At 38.8% G+C, this 16,162-nt stretch overlaps 1 protein-coding gene across 6 annotated transcripts in view; it reads right to left on the bottom strand.

The window, feature by feature from the left end:
• The window catches only part of rasgrp3 (RAS guanyl releasing protein 3 (calcium and DAG-regulated)), a 27,482-nt gene extending 11,554 nt beyond the window's left edge, over window positions 1–15,928 (bottom strand). For 2 of the 6 annotated variants that reach the window (XR_001428478.1, XM_015060353.1), the window contains exons 1-10: window positions 15,398–15,928; window positions 6,425–6,576; window positions 6,198–6,300; window positions 5,859–5,921; window positions 5,406–5,537; window positions 3,379–3,526; window positions 2,091–2,264; window positions 1,314–1,430; window positions 845–1,123; window positions 509–589 (exon numbers count right to left, since the gene is read on the bottom strand). Coding sequence is in view for 5 of the 6 variants with exons in the window: in XM_015060353.1 (XP_014915839.1) it covers window positions 509–589; window positions 845–1,123; window positions 1,314–1,430; window positions 2,091–2,264; window positions 3,379–3,526; window positions 5,406–5,537; window positions 5,859–5,921; window positions 6,198–6,300; window positions 6,425–6,494 (1,167 nt within the window). In the remaining variant the exon portion in view is untranslated. Of the gene's footprint in view, window positions 1–508; window positions 590–844; window positions 1,124–1,313; window positions 1,431–2,090; window positions 2,265–3,378; window positions 3,527–5,405; window positions 5,538–5,858; window positions 5,922–6,197; window positions 6,301–6,424; window positions 6,577–6,683; window positions 7,047–10,626; window positions 10,716–15,397 lie in introns of those variants that run through there. The other 4 variants (XM_015060354.1, XM_015060350.1, XM_015060352.1 and 1 more) reach the window with 3 other exon arrangements.
• Between the last annotated feature and the right edge of the window lie 234 nt (window positions 15,929–16,162).

Here is a 16,162-nt window from a genome sequence, read left to right as displayed (position 1 = left end):
TATATATATATATATAATTTTTTTTTTTTAACACACCAAAATAAAATTCATAGCAGGAAGGATGACAGCATGCGGAGGAGGAAATTAACCATTTGATTCTGGTATGTTGGACCAGGGACACATCTAAAGGTTTCAGGCGACTAGCCCTTGAGGACTTGGAGTTTGACAACCACTAATCTATAACTCCATTCTGAAATTTTCTAAAAGATTCAAGTTCTCTTGTGCTCCAAAATGCTAATATGAGTTAGTCATAAAACATATTGGTAAAATTAAAGGTTGCCAATAACATAAATATGAGAAAGCTCACAGACTGAACAGGGGAGTTACATGTCAATGCATGTTGACAATAGACCATAGATGATCAGGAAGAACTGTTTGAATATCATATGGAAATAAAACCTTTGGCAGCTGTTCACTGTGAGCTGGCTCATTTCACCATAACACCCACAGATTTTTACCAGCATATAGTGTGTTTAATTCAGAATCATAGCTTTGAATAGAACTTTACCTGCGATTTTGGGTTACGTGGTTCCCTTACCAACGATAGCTCATAAATCTCATCTTCTGTGTAATAAAGGTCAAGAGAAAGCTGAAAAATATGAGCGTTCAGGTAAAAGTCATAAAACAATCATAATGATGACCAAACCCTAACGCAGAAGCTTAGTGAAATATAAACAGAGCTGATAGATATTTGACACATCATGATGCTTTTTGAGACCAACTATAATTTCTGGTGTTGGATTCCATTTCTAAAGTCAATCATCTCAAATGAAGCTTACTGTGAAACCTATATTCTCTATGTGCTATATAAAATTTGAGGCATGAAGCAAATAGCTGCCCTCACCGTCAGAAGGTAAACGAGGTCCATGTTGGGCTCCACTTGGGATACCACACTCTGTAGTGACACCAGCTCATTGAACGTCATGTACAGCTGATGCATCTTCACCATGTTCACCATGGTGCCGTCACCGACCCAGTCAGGAAAGACGACGTGCACCGCGATCAGATCCTTCAGGTGAATGCCCAGGATGGGGATTTTAAACCCTCTGCATTCATTGAAGGCCTTTCTGTAGTTGGAGTAGTTGTTGTTGGAAGAGACCAGCTCTGTCATCTCGCTCCAAATCTGGGACAGTGATAGGAAAACAGCATCATGTAATGAATAAGTCACAGTCGTTTTTGTGGCAGCTCATGTGACATAGATGGGTAAATAGATAGACCAGTTTCAGAGGCTAATAGGGGCTCAAATGTTCTTATATTGATGTAAGCAAAGAAATCAGTGTGAGGAATAGCATAGCCTGGCCCATGTTCAGTACCTTCAGAACTTCTGGCGCCAGGTAAGCATGAGTTTCTTTTAGTCGAGAAATCGAGCTGTGGCTCAGACCTCCCACCACCGCCATCAGAGTGTTGAAGTTCTGAAGATGCAGCAGTTTCTGAGAAAACAGAGGGGAGTGGTAAGATGTTAGGCTTTAACATCGTTCATCAGAGATCAGACAGTGCCATGGTCTGTAATAAAACTCTGAAAAAGATATGCTGCTCATCTGCTTCCTTTAGCCCAAAGTCACATGTTGACTTGAGTTGTGTTGGTGTGGCAGAGATTCTGTTGGTTGTTTTGTTATGACACATTTATCGTCATCAACCAAGTTGGCTGGAAATGTTTGTCAGTGACAGCTGGTTTATTATAGTGACAGAAGACTTTTATTAGCTACATAAGCTTCACGGTGCATTCAGGCACAGTTTGTAAATAATTTCCCCTTCATTAAACATGACTTCATTCCCTTTGGGCTCTTTTCAAGACAAAAAGAATAAATGAAATTATGAAAAATGCCAAGATTATCAGTTTCTTACTTATATAAAACGTGCTAAATAATATAATCACGTCATCAGAAATCATCGCCACATTATGCAGTAGTTTGTTGCTACTTGGAACATGTTTTTATTCTTGCATTCCAGCGTCTCTGGATATAATCTTAATCTGTTTATGTTGCAAGATTTTGAATAAACAGACAGAAAATCAGCAGCTATTCTTTCTTGTTTTTGAAACAGGTGTTAAATACAGTTTGTACATGTGAATAGCCTATTTCAGGAGTTACCTGAGCCACATGGATGTATTTGGCGATGACCTCTGCTCGGGTCTGAGGTGTGAGTTTGCTGAGCACCATCAGCTGGACCCACTGTGAGATGCCGTTGAAGAGAGCGATGGAGCGCTCCAGAGTCGGATTTTCCACAAGACAGCCATGGATCACATAGCTCTGATAGTCAGTGAACTGAGGAGAAACGAGAATTATTACCAAGATTCATTTATACAAATCATTAGAAGCCATGCAATGTAACTTAACTCTGTGTGGATTTTAATATTACAGTCAGTTAAATGAAAGATAAAACTAACTGCTTATAAGCAAAAACTGAAATCTTAGTAACGGCATCTCACAGTGGGTCCAGCTGATGGTGCTCAGCAATGTACGGGTCAACAAAAGGTCATTTATTTTCTTGAAATCTAGACAACATTTATTTGATGTAGCAACAATGATTAATTAGACATTAAAAATAAAGTGAGAGGATTTGATTGTAATTTTTTTAATTACAATTCTATATTTGGAAAAAGTTTTTATGTGTGATCTGGACTGTTCCGACTTCCTGTTCAGGCACATAAGGAGTTACCTGAGCCACATGGATGTATTTGGCGATGAAATAAAGACTTGAAAACTACAGTACTGTACACCTATAAGTGGATTACTCTCTAAAGCAGCAGTCTTCTCTCATCACTATTACATTTCAACTGAAAACACTCCAGTGTTATTCTAGATTGTCTCAGTTTTCTCACTTTAAATTCACTAAATCCAGATACTTCCATTATTGTGGACATCATTTGTAATCAGTCAGGCTGAGGGAAAATGATTAGTTTCCCATGAGAACATCCAGCCATTGTAGCAGGTGAGCAACTTCCCATGATGTTGCACATGTTGACTAACGTCCTCTTCATACAAGGTTTATATCTGAACTACAGTTGGTTTCTAATGCCACAGATGATAACGTTTTGCCAAATGCAGAATCATTCTATGAATTATATGAGTTTCTTGAAAATAACGTTAAATACATTTATCATTAAGCCCACATCAAAAATGTTTTAAAATGTTTTTTTATTGGTCTCATTTAACATTCTAATCATAAATGTCATGTTTTTATTAGGTGTTATCTGAAAACCAATCAACAGAAAATAAAGGCTTGAAAACTTCAGTCTGTGTGAAATGTGTTTCACTGAGTGAACCGAGTTACTGAGAAAACTTTTCAATGATTTATTCAGTATGACTGTATAAAGAGATCTCTGTGCGTCAACCATCAGTTTCAGAGGATTCAAGTAAGGTTGACAGGTTGACCCACCGATATCCTCCTGATAGACTTGAACTCCAGGAAGGTGAGATGCTCTGCCAGCTCCACAGGCTCCAAGTGGTCAAACAGCAGTGATGCTTTCCCTTTCTTGGCTTGTTTCTTCCTCTGGGTCAACTTCCGCATCCAATCATATGACGGTCTGTAAGGAGATCAGGTCAGAAACAGTAAGCTGGCAGACTGAACCCAGTCAAATCAGCAGGAAGGTTCTGTTCAGGGGTGTTTAAGACGATGTTTACAGCCAAAAAAAAAAAAAGTAGAGAACAATCAACAAAACAAATCATTTATTTTATTTTCTTTACAGAAATCTTCACTGTTATTAATACATTGTGATATTTTTTATGTACATTTGAATTTACTGTTAGTGGTGTTGAGTAGCTCAAATCTTGAATATCGAAGCAGTGTAAATGTGCTTTGTGTTATTTGGACAAAAATCAAGGCTGATGAACAAACGTGATTAGATTGATGACTGTTGTTACAGCCAACACAGTTTTAACCAATTTTGATGTAAACTAAAAATATAAAAGCTGAATAAATAGTTGTCCAGTTACTTTCTAATAATGTAAATAAAACTCAGTGTTCTTTTCTGCCAGTCATGTTTTTTTTTTTTAAAGAATTATTAATTTAGTCTCATAAAAGAGTCAGTTCTGGTTGCAAAATCAATCATATTTGCTAATAACAATGTATTTGTCCTGATTCTCTGCATTTGACATACATAGAAAGTACATAAATTCATGAATATAGATTATAAGGTCCAATGTGTGCTAATGGCTTAACAGGACTGAAAACATAAAAACTGTAACTGTTTCTTTCTCCAGCTTTCACTCTGTTTTATATGCAGAACTGAACTTAAGGATGTGCACATCTTTAAGCTTTAGATGTCAGATTCAAACTTCAGTGGGCTTTCTATGTGTTGTTTTTCTACTTTGTACTTGGAAATTCCAAACTACCGTACTCAGCAGAAATTTCATTCAAGTAAAATAGTAATATCACAAATATAAAAGTAACAGAGAAGGAAATGTGATTGTTTTAATTCTTATTCTTGGCAAGACATCTTAAATCATTGAAAAGTCTGTTCATACCTCATAAATACATTAATACAAATTTCTAAAGACAACTCATAAGAGGGTTAGTTAACCTTTTTTTTACCAGGCAAAAAAACAATTTCTTATTGATGTTAGCCTGAAAGTACTAAAATACACTAGTTTTAGCACCAGATGTTGGGAATGTGGGTCACATCAGTGAAAACTGAATCCACCCATGCAATGCAAGACAGTTTTTTGGTAGAGGCGGTGTGATGGTGTGGGACGGAGTTTTCCTTTCTATGAAAACAAGGTTTACTGTCAAGATGAAGATGAAATTCTGAAACCAGCGTCAATCTCACATTTGCTCTCTTTAAGACCGAACTCTATCCCACAAAATGCCAATGTTTGCCTCGACAGAGCGGAGTTTGACTGAAAATTGTAATAAGAGAAGAAGATTAGAGGTCCTGCGAACAGTTCAGGCTTCAGCCCCACTGAACACTTGTGAGACATTGTGCTGTTCATATAAGAATGACGAACATAACTATATTGGGTAACACAACAAATCCTGGGTGAAGAATCAGATGCCTTTCCTCGGCAGTGTGTGATCAATCCGATAAGAATCATAATCATAACAATTCTCCTAATGAAACCACCCAGTCCAAGAAAAAAGACTAGAGAATCGTTAGTAACAGAATGAGCTGCTGTTCATACAGTCATACTTTCTCATCCAAAATATGCATCGGAGCATTTCATCTGTAATGAGATCTATTGTCAAGAAGCTACAATCAATCATTTTAGTTTCTACAGCGGTCTCTCTTTCTCACTGTTTATTCAATGTCACATGCTGTTTTTATTTTAATTATGTAAAGCACTTTGAAATGCCTTGCTGCTGAAATGTGCTATACAAATAAAATTTGATTGATTGATTGATTGAGTGTGTGTGCGTGAGTGTGTGTGCGTGTGCACGTGTGTGTGCGTGTGTGTTTGTTGTCTTACATGGCTGAGATGTCGATGAGTTTAAAATGCTCCTCACAACCAAGCTGAGCGGCCACCTCCCTGAACTCCTCTGTGATCTGGATCAGTCCCAAATCCAGGTTGAATTCTGCGGGGAAGGTCACTATCCAGAACCTACATGTGCACATTCACATTACCAGGTGTTAAGGTGCAGAAAGGCCCCGGCTGAACGTGTGCTGGAACTGCCCTCATCCAATGAGTTTCAAATTAGTTCAATGAGTTCTTCTAAAACCCTGGAGGCCTCTGACTTCATTTAAAGTTACAACATTAATCATTAAGAAATGTTGCAAAACACAAACATTGAGAGAGACTTTAAGTCTTAAAAATACAAAGTGTGGAAACATAATTAGGTGAAGTTAAACTTAAGTAATTAAAGACAATTTTGAATTGGACAACATTGTTTCCTGGGAGTCTGAAATGTGTTTATTTCTTTACCTCATGAAATAGCAAATCTTCAGCCTGGTCATCCTGCAGCTGTCTTCTTTGCCATCACGGTACGTAGACTTTGGTTAAGGACTTTATGATATAAATAGATAAACTAAAAGGAAGCTGGTTGCAGGTTCACAGATTGGTCATTGGTACAAAATTGTAATCTTATTAAACTCAACTACATATAACATGTCAATGTGCATTGACGCCCACCAGTGTGTTGGTCCTAAAAGCAAACTCTTTCTGGGCAGTTGTATGGAAAAACATCCTTTATAAAGATAATTTATGTTAATATTTGAAGAAAAATAAAATGCATAAGGACTTTTGTTTTGCCAGATGGGATATATCATTAGTAGTTTTCCTGCCAGCTCAGTGGATGTAACATACCAGCGATGCATTAGCAGCAGGGTACGAGGGAGCAGGTTGGCATGGAGATCACCGTTATCATCTGTGAAGAGAAAGAAGTCCCAGAATAGCATAAAATGTAAACTACCATGAAATAATGACAACGCTAACAGCCCATCACAAAACGTCAGTTCTTCACATCAACTAAGATGTTGTGCGTCTCTCACCGAATGCGTGAATGCATTCAACTAGCAGCGCATCGAGAGAAGCCGCCTTGCCCAGAGTGGAGGATCCCATAGTTCCACAGTGGTGGGAACGCAGAGTTCAGCTTGTTCTGCCTTTCAGGGCTTCCCTGGCAACAGCAGATAGACGGCAAACCCTAGAAGTTGAGGAGAAAACAAGGATCACCGTGTCAACAGAAAACCTCTTTGGAAGCACAACTGAAAATGTCTACAACACTTAGTGGTAAATGACAGAATAATCTACCAGAAATATATTCAACTGCTACTTCTAATTCAGTGGTGCCCAAAGTCGGTCCTGGAGGGCCAGTATCCTGAATGTTTTAATTCCTCCCTGGTGGTAGTAACAACCTTCTCAGCTTGTCAATATTTTCATTAGGCCATCTAATGAGCCATCATTTGATCCAGGTGTGTTAAACCAGGGAGAGAACTAAACCATGCAGGATGCCGGCCCTCGAGGACCGACTTTGGGCACCATTGTTCTAGACAACATGCTGACCCCTTTCCTCACCCTGCTGTATTTACACCCTGTTATTTATCTGCATGTGTTGATGCAGATAAACACATGCAGACACAACATATGTTCTCTCTGTTTTTCCTGTGTTGTGGAAAGTACACACCTGACCGGGCCTCTGTGTTTGCCACTGTTTCTCTATCCCGACCCAGTCAAGGCTTTTACTTTAGAATCTACTGACTCTTACCTAATGTTATAATGACTTATAATGGATGGACTTGGCTGCATGATTTTAAATCTGAATGTAGTTAATTTCTCAACTGAATTTTTGTGGCCCCAGACAGCATTCTAAGAGCACTACATGCAGTCTCTTTGATTTATTTAACACAAAACGCAGAAGAGAGCAGGTATAAAATTGGACGATCTAGCCTTTAGATATATTGTCTGGTCACCTAGCAACCATGAGCCTACTCAGGTTCAATTGGTCAGTCTATTTGTGTGAAAATGTGATTGGATGACTAGAATATTTTTGTGTCCATTTTTTTTATTACAACGGTTTGATTCCCTCTTGTTTTGTCAGTAGTTCAGCTGTTGCTGGTGTCTTTGGATTTTCAGATTTCTGTGGTTGGTTTTGAGAATTTTACACAAAATGTACATATTTTTTATCTTCAACATCTTGAAGCTGTTGAATCACCTTTCCCGATGTTTCCATCCAATTCTCATAAGAATTTTAAGCTAACTTTAGAAAATCCACAAAACATGAAACACCACTCCCATCTCATCCTGTAGTGCCTCTCGCCAGCCTTCCCTCCATGCTGAATGTTTGGGCTTTGTCATTTTTCAGAGTGTCATGCTTCTGGTCTGCACAAACCCACCAGTGGATGGAAAGGTTTGTCAAGTTACGTCTTATTAGGCAAATGTGTTTCCATCTCACCTTTTGGAAACATCAAAAACCACCTGAAGTGAATGCAAAAACATTTTTGCAAAATTCACAAAGATTTTTTTAATTTTTATTTTGCTATCTCCATCAATATTTTCCAATGCAAGGCTTCAAAAACATGCATTAAAAATGTTGATTGCAGCTACTGCTGACTAGACAAACACACAATCTAACTTAAAATTTAGATAACAGTTATTCAAACACTTGGAGGCGCTCAAAAGTATTGAACTTTAATCCACCAAACAGTCCGGTGATCCTTTGATATACTAGACAACACGGTGATGTGACCGAACAGAGACATGACTAAACATCACCGGTTACACACATGCTTTCTAAATATCACAGCACACATGTCCTTCGCTCATGTTCAAACCCCGATACGACAAAACACATGACAGGTGAGATTCATTGTTCAAACTCTGACTAAAATCCTGTTGTTTTAAACCATGTTCCGGCAGATGGTGCTTCACATGCAGCGATTAATAAACAAAGTGCACTGGGAAACCAGAGAGCTTTGTCACTCAATCTGTGAAAATAACCAGATATAGTGATGGCAAGAAAAGCTCAGAAGGTCCTTAATGTAAAAACTGCACAATCTGATAAGCTTAACCACCATTTTTACCTTCAAATGAATGTACTGAATGAATTAATCAATCCAATTTCAAATCACAAAGTTGTGCACTTAAAAACATTCATAGTTGTTATTGTTTAAGGATGAGGCAGCCTTGATAAAAACACCTGTCCTGATTTCTGTTATTTTTGTATATAAAATATATATATATTTGAGTAACGCAAGTAATTTAAATATGACTGAATATACGCAAATAAATAAAACAAGCATACACATGCAAATATGTTAATTGTTAATTATAAATATGTTATGTAGAATTTACAAGTATGTTAATCTATGTTAACATATTATAGATTAATATATTAATATGTTAATCTATAATTAGTCTAAACTATTCAGCAGTTCCTCATGTAAGGAGGATGAGAATCTGTCTCGACACAGTAGACCCACCTTACTAGACCTTAAGGTGACGACACAACTTGGCCTAAGCTGTAGGGAAACACGCAAAAAGAGACTAAAAAAAACGTGAAACATCTGAAACAGGATCTGAGAAGTGCAAATATCCATTAGTTGATTATCTACTGTTTGCATCTTGAAGACTAAACAATATTGTTATCTTTCATATTTCATTGGGTATTTTGTTGACAGCCATTGAGTCAAGTCATTTCTAATATTGATTTATAATTTATATATCAATGAAACCCATTGTGTCTATATGTTATAAAGATTTTTAGCTTCTTTTCTTAGGTATTCACTTATTTTTAATGTCTCTTCAGACGTACCGGACAGGCTTTGATGTTACTGTTTTATTCATCTCCGAAAAATAGAGTTGCATCAAAACCACTAACATCACCATTCTTAACCAGGCCTTGGTGGATTTACTGGTCCCTACTGGACAGAATATGTACATCGAATTAAAAGGCACAACCTTTTATTTTTCACTGTCTGAAATTAAATCAGACCAAAGTTCTCCTGTTAAAAATCAGCTAGAATTATGTAGAATATACCGGATATTTATTTGTTAATATCTTTCTGAAAGGACCAGAACTCCAGCTCACTATGGTGACAGTCTTGTGAAAGGAAACCCAAAAGGTTTGACCCAAATCATACAGCTAAAAGGCAATGCTACCAGTTCCTGACAAAGTTTACTGTATGTACATTTTTTGACTTTGAAGATATGATCAAATAAACTTTCGAACAATCTCACACTCAATATCCTGGCATTTAGCAAATATAAATCACTTTGGCAAATGGAGCTGTCCTAAAACAAGAGATGTTTTGTCTAATTTAACTTCATATAGTGAGAAAAAAGATATATGTCTTATTTTATATTTTATGTGAACTTTTGGTTTCAAAATGGCAATAAAATGGACCTATTTTCCAGCTGCAGTGATGTGAGATCACATAGGTTGTGCACTGGAGCTACATGTTGGCCATGATTCATCCTTGTATTCTTTGGGATCTATTTGGATCTGCAAAAACATGTTTACTGAGTGTTTTTTATATAGATGATCATTAAAGTAGGGCTTTTCAATTTATGCTTGAACTGGATGTGAGGAAAGCAATCCAGACAAACAAACCATCCATTCAGACTAACACCGGCCTCGTACTGGATATGGATTTTCAAAAGCATTGGAAGTGACTTTCTTCAGTAAAATGTTAACTTGAGTTAAAAATGAACCCAGCCGGAAATATATATATTGTCTAATGCAGCGATTAGAATAAAGGAGCAGCTCTGTGTGGTCGAACACAGTGTGACACAGACACACAATCAACAAAGAGACTATTTTAACAGCATTCTCTTTCATTTCCCCTGTTGCGAACGTCACACACTCAGCGCAACTTTTCCAACATTAATGCATTTCATATTGTGTTGCTGCTGACTCCTGCCTCCAGCATGATGTGGTGACATTACTTGGTCTGTTTCTGCCCTGACAGAGGGTCACCGTGTGTCTCCCTCTGGTTCCTCTGGCTCAGCTGCATCACTTAATGCCCAGTGGCAAGCATGAAATGAACATCTCCTATTACTGGTTCTCAGGTTAACACAAATAAACTCACATCCACTGTTCTATTCTATAAACATGATGTTCTGATGCTTGCACCCCACTGTAAAGCTACAAGCAGAAGCTTAAAGTCAAATCATCTTAAAACTTCCACTAAACTCTGTTGAGGCATTAAAGAATACAGCAACGGTCATCGTTCAAAGCTTCAGAGTCAAGTCTTACCTGTTAAACCGTCACGTTTACGCAAACGTCCAGGCTAAGGATCAGTCCTGTTAGTGATACATCCAGCTCTGCTGCATGCTGCAGGCTGCTGCTGGCTGATGAGCACAAAGAGCCTCCCATGGTGGAGCTACTCCACTGTATGACCTCCTCCGCCACCTCCTCCTCCTCTTGTTGGTAAGCACAGCAGCCTGGAGCAGCAGCAGTTTTCCATGTGATCTTGCATGCACACAAAGAGAGCCACGGAAAGAGAGCAAAGTTGTGTTTCTTATAATATCAGACACTTTAACTCATTGTGCTGGTCCTAGTTTGAGATTTAAGAGGACAGGATAGATCTAAACGTGTACTGTTGTTTCCTCTGTGCCCTCAGAGTTTTATCATTTTTTACTTCGAGACGCAACCTTTAGTACTGGATCATAAGTTGTGTCACAGGATGATCTCAAGGAGACATTTTGCTATTGCTGACAGTCGCCTCACTGGCCTAACATTTCCATTACATGACCCGCCCAGCGGTGCTCCTAGCCTGTTGGGTGCCCTGGGCGAACCACCTTTCTATCATTAAAAACTGTTTATAGATCAGGTTATGACTCTTTATCTAACATCCACACAGTTTAACTACATTTTCAGGGAACATTTCTGAGTGTTTGGTTGACCACTAACCTGTAGAAATACAGGAAAAGCGCAGCAGCAATGAATACAATGTGTGTCATTTGTCATCCAGTTTGTGTCTGACATGAGGGGAGCGTTTATCAAGCCTTTCCTCCAAGCATTTAAAATAAGGAGTAAAATCAATCAGAAATAACCAAAAATGACCGCAATTTTGCTACACACAAAAAAGTGGTCACACAATTATTTTCAGTGTGCTACAATTAGGTACTGTTGACATTCAGATCCTCTGGGTGGGGAGGAGATGCTCATGCCACCCCCAACAAGATGTCACCCTGAGCGGTTGAATATGTCGCTCATATCAGAAACCCCAATGGATCCTCCTACAGGTTTTTATACAAATCAACATCATCAGTACAATCAGTCGGGAGGTTGTGGGGGGTTCCACAAGGCTTTATTCTTGGGCCACTCATTTTCTCTTTGTACCTTCTGCCACTGGAAGTTTTATTAAGGAAATATGGGATTCCAGTCTTATGCTGATGACTGTCAAATCTAATATCATTAAAGTGTTCATTGACTAAATTATATAGTTACTAATGTAAATGAGTGTCAGTCTTACAAAATCATTTTCTAGTTGGATACATTATCTAGTAGTACTTTTACTTGAATATATTTACAAATATGCTCATAGTCGATTTTGTTGCAGGCGATGCAAGGAGTGAGAAAAAACTGCAAAAGATGAGGCGTCAACAAAAAAATGTTCCCAGATGGAACCCAGCAAGATTCTTTGGCCAGTGGCTTTCAACAGTGTGAAAGATCATCTTGGTAATAAAAAGTACATGTAAGCTGCTTTGTTGTTGTGCAAGTATAAGCTGGAAGACAAGAAAATGGAAATTATTAAATGCAGAGGCACAAGATATTTTGGCCTCTGGCCTAAACATGTGAACCAGAGTGCGGAGTCAGAACGCATGAATAATTCAGAGAGTTTTTAACCATTTGGACATCATAGATTGTTATTTAAGAGGTCAGTGAAGACCAATGTCCTCACCAGGCAAAAGCGTTTTCGTCTAATAAAAGGTGTATTTCTCAGAGTACAACCACACCTGTTAACATCGATGCGCTAACGGCCTGAAGGCAAAGTGTCTGAGATTGTTGTTGATCAAGATCTTCTGAAAAATCATTTTTTAACCCAGATTTACAAACAAGTAAATGATAATGATAATTGTGTTTTGGTGGCTTTGCATACTCTTCCATTAGCTTCATCCTAATGTGACCAGAGAGCCTCAGCAGTGGGGGGCCTGTGGCCTGGTGCCACTCAGGGTCTATGCAGTACGATCAGGCATAGCAAGATTCAATCGTTTTCACACTTCTACAGCAGAGTGAAAAAAAAGTATTTCAATGCTTTAAATTTGAAAAAAAAAAAAAAAATATTTCATGACCAATACAGCTTGCACGATGAAAATGGCCATATTTCCGTCTTTTAATACAAAACACGGTAATTCACTTTGCTGATGTCAGCATGGATGATGGTTGAACTGAAGTGTGTATCAGGAGCGCAAAGGGGGAGAGGCGAAAGACCATTCCAGAGAATTAGGACACACTTTTCACTCGAACCCTTCGGTGTGAGCGTGCATTTGAAGGACCAGGGTGGCAGAGCGAGTATTGGGACGGGGCCATAGTGAAAACTTTGTGCCAACCTGTATTAAATTGTATTGATGCTGAAGGTAAACAGCAAGGTACCCCCATCTTAACCCTGACTATGTGCACACTGAGAAAGCTCAATGAATAATCAAACTGACTTTAAAGAAGTTAGGTTCAAGAAAGCAGATGGAACTGAGCTAAAATGTTATCTGTTTCCATTATAAATAACTTTCTTTATGTATCTGTTTAATTTGTCTCAGTTAGTTCATGATTACGTAGATTGAGCCTCTACAGGTTGGGAAATCAGGAAATGGGGACATAAGTGGAGGAGGGGTTGAGTTGATTAGGTGCAGAAAAGGATTGAGGTACAACTGAGACATCAGTGTGTCTCACATTTACAGGTAAAAACAAGCTGCAGTTGAACTCTGATGACCCATTCTCTGGGATCAAACTCAATAAAACAGACACAGGACAAAAAGTGACCAGCTGGCCAGACTTTGACAGACTCATATCATTAATTTATGCAAAACGTGCAGCAGTGTGACGCATATTCATAATAACAACATGTACAGTGTGTACTCTTCCTCTATCAGGCCTTTCATGCAACCACTTGACATTCTTCAGAGTGAGGACACATTGTTGTACATCGGCCAAATGGACCTGAAACACACTGATAGACTTCATTAATTGGACTGAAGCACCAGCTCTTCACTTCCACAAAGACGAGGATGCACATCAAGAACACGCTGTACTGCAGCTTCCTTCCTCAGCCGGTGGAACCACAGACTGATACAGCCATGTTTTCATGATGCGCTCTACATCTAGATCTTAATATTCTGAAAGAAAATAAATGGAATCTTCTACACGTAGACGGGTATAATTCCCAACACAAAAAGGATTGGTTTTGTGAAAAATAAATACAATGTTGACTTTGCTGTGAATTATGGGATCAGACGACTTACATAGATGAAGGGAAGATCTGTTTTCCTATGACTAAACTGAAATCCAGTTATCTGATCCACCAGCAGCAAAAAACATCAGACATTCTGCATATTTTCACCAACTCAAATCTGTTAATCAATTTTGGTAGCTAATGTCTAAGGGAAAAGTTCAGATGAACAGAGAAGGGGAACAACTCGCCCCAGCATCTCTTCACACCAACCATTTTGTTGGATTTTTTCAGGGGTGATGTTTTGCTTTCACCGGGGGTTTAGCTACATTTTGAAGGCTGTGTAATAAAACCAGAGGAGTCAACTGATATAAAGACCCAATGCTCTAAAAGTTGGTTTTGTAAAATTAATTCACTGACACAATCACATTTCTTTTCTTAATTCATCTTCACTTGCTCAACATTTAGAAATAATGATGTAGGAGCCATCCTCCTTTTGGAGAAAAAATCTGCATGTCTTTTTGGAATCAATGGTCAAAAAGAGTTTTCGGTGTTTAAAAAACAAAAACAACCGACTAATCTAAGAGAAGTCTCCAACAGACCCTCTCACATGTCATATTGTGTAACAAATGTCAAAAGACTCCAGTAAGAAGCCTGGTTCAGGTCATAGTTGGAACATGTGGGAAAGTGGAGTCCTGCTGCAGCCAGGGTGAGTTAATAATTAAAGGTGATAACACCAACAACTGCTGATGACTAAATGGAGAGCTTTTAGGCACAAATAGAGAGTGGAGTCGGATTACCATCAGTTTGCTCCATGCATGTGCACAACTAACAGGCCAATGAAGGAATTATTCTGATTAGTTGATGTAGTGGAGTTGGTGCTGTTCTTCCTAAATGCAGCACACTGGTCACAACATTGAGACGTTTTTGCTCTGATTTCAGTCGAGGCTTAAAAGTACACCAGTGTGTTACATGTCAGGCCACCGGTCAGTGTCCAGTTACTGTCCTGTTGGCTGCAAGTTGTTATCACTCCTGACTTGCCCTGGGCTAGAAACCCAGCCAGGAGCATTTTTGCATGCATGTTGCTTCAGTTTCCATTCCACTGTCTAAAAATATGGATACTCTCTCAAATGATCACTTAAAATTCCCCTGTGTGTATAGTTGTTTGTCCTGTGATAGAGCAGCAACCTGTCCAGCATGTACCTGCCTCTCCCTCCATGGCTGACAGAGATATTCACTTTTAAATCACATTTTCATCTTCTTTATGTTCTATGTCACGTCATTCTGGTATAAATATGTACCAGGCAGAAGAAGAAGTTCTGCAATGGACACACACAACCCCGATGCCACTGTGAGATTAAGCCTGGACTTACACAACGACCAAGAATAAAAAGATGTAAAGTCCAATTCAATCTAAATTGAACTGTGTCTGGTTAAAATGCCTGATAATGCAGTAAACATGCAGATTTGAACAAATCCAACATAAAAGACTAATTATAAACTATGGGGTTTTCTCAGTTGCAGACAAGCAGTCACTTTGACTGCAAGAGAAAACTCCAGGTAAGTAAATTCACAGCCAGGCAGACATTACTAATTGCGACTCATAATCATTGCAGAAGTTTTACACATGCACCTTACCTCACTTTATACCCAGGAACTATCCTCACAAGTCATAGATGCAGCCTTTCAAGATGTCCATGGGTAGACCAATTTCCTTTTTCTCTTCAGACCTACAACTTAAAAAGCAGAATCCAGTTAAATCTAGGAGACCTCTCCGGCCAGCATAGCTCCTCTCTTCAGATGGTCTCTCAGATTCTCTCATCTGAAGTCCTTTGTTTTGTTCAGCTACACGTACTGATGTTGTGTATTCAGCCAGCGCAGAGCCCTGTGTGTGAGCTTTGTTTGTCTAAATGACCACTAGACTTCCTTCAATTCTTTCCCAACTTAGTTTTCCTGCCTGAGTTAAGCCGGGCTAAATATAGTACTCACACAAGGCAACGTGAAAAAAAAAAGAAAAAAAAAAAGCTGTGCAGGAAATGTATCACAACACACTCGTGAGCATGTTCATCTTTGTTTTTTTGTGTCTTCCTGCAGCAGATTCCAAAAACAGTTCAGGAGAACGTTGTTCGGTGAATGCGACACAGTGTTGCAAGCGTTTGATTTGTTTTTGGATTTCTCTCAGAGTGATGACCGACAGCCAGGGTGGAGCCAGTCCATGTGAGCACTGCTGCATTGTTGTTGAGGGTCAACCCATCCTATATTCCACTCCAATGACGTTGTACACATTGTTTTGTCTCTGGGCTTCTAAAAAGGTCTGCCTAAACAAAAGCACTGACAGCACATCCTGCTGTCTGGCTGCACAAAAAGAATTCAGCTCCAGCTTTGATTGTTTCACACACATTC

Source organism: Poecilia latipinna, unplaced genomic scaffold, assembly GCF_001443285.1.
Source record: "Poecilia latipinna isolate Pla-1442-1.1 unplaced genomic scaffold, P_latipinna-1.0 Scaffold1702, whole genome shotgun sequence".
In the NCBI taxonomy this organism is placed as follows: domain Eukaryota; kingdom Metazoa; phylum Chordata; class Actinopteri; order Cyprinodontiformes; family Poeciliidae; genus Poecilia; species Poecilia latipinna.
This window is presented reverse-complemented; position numbering and strand designations above follow the sequence as displayed.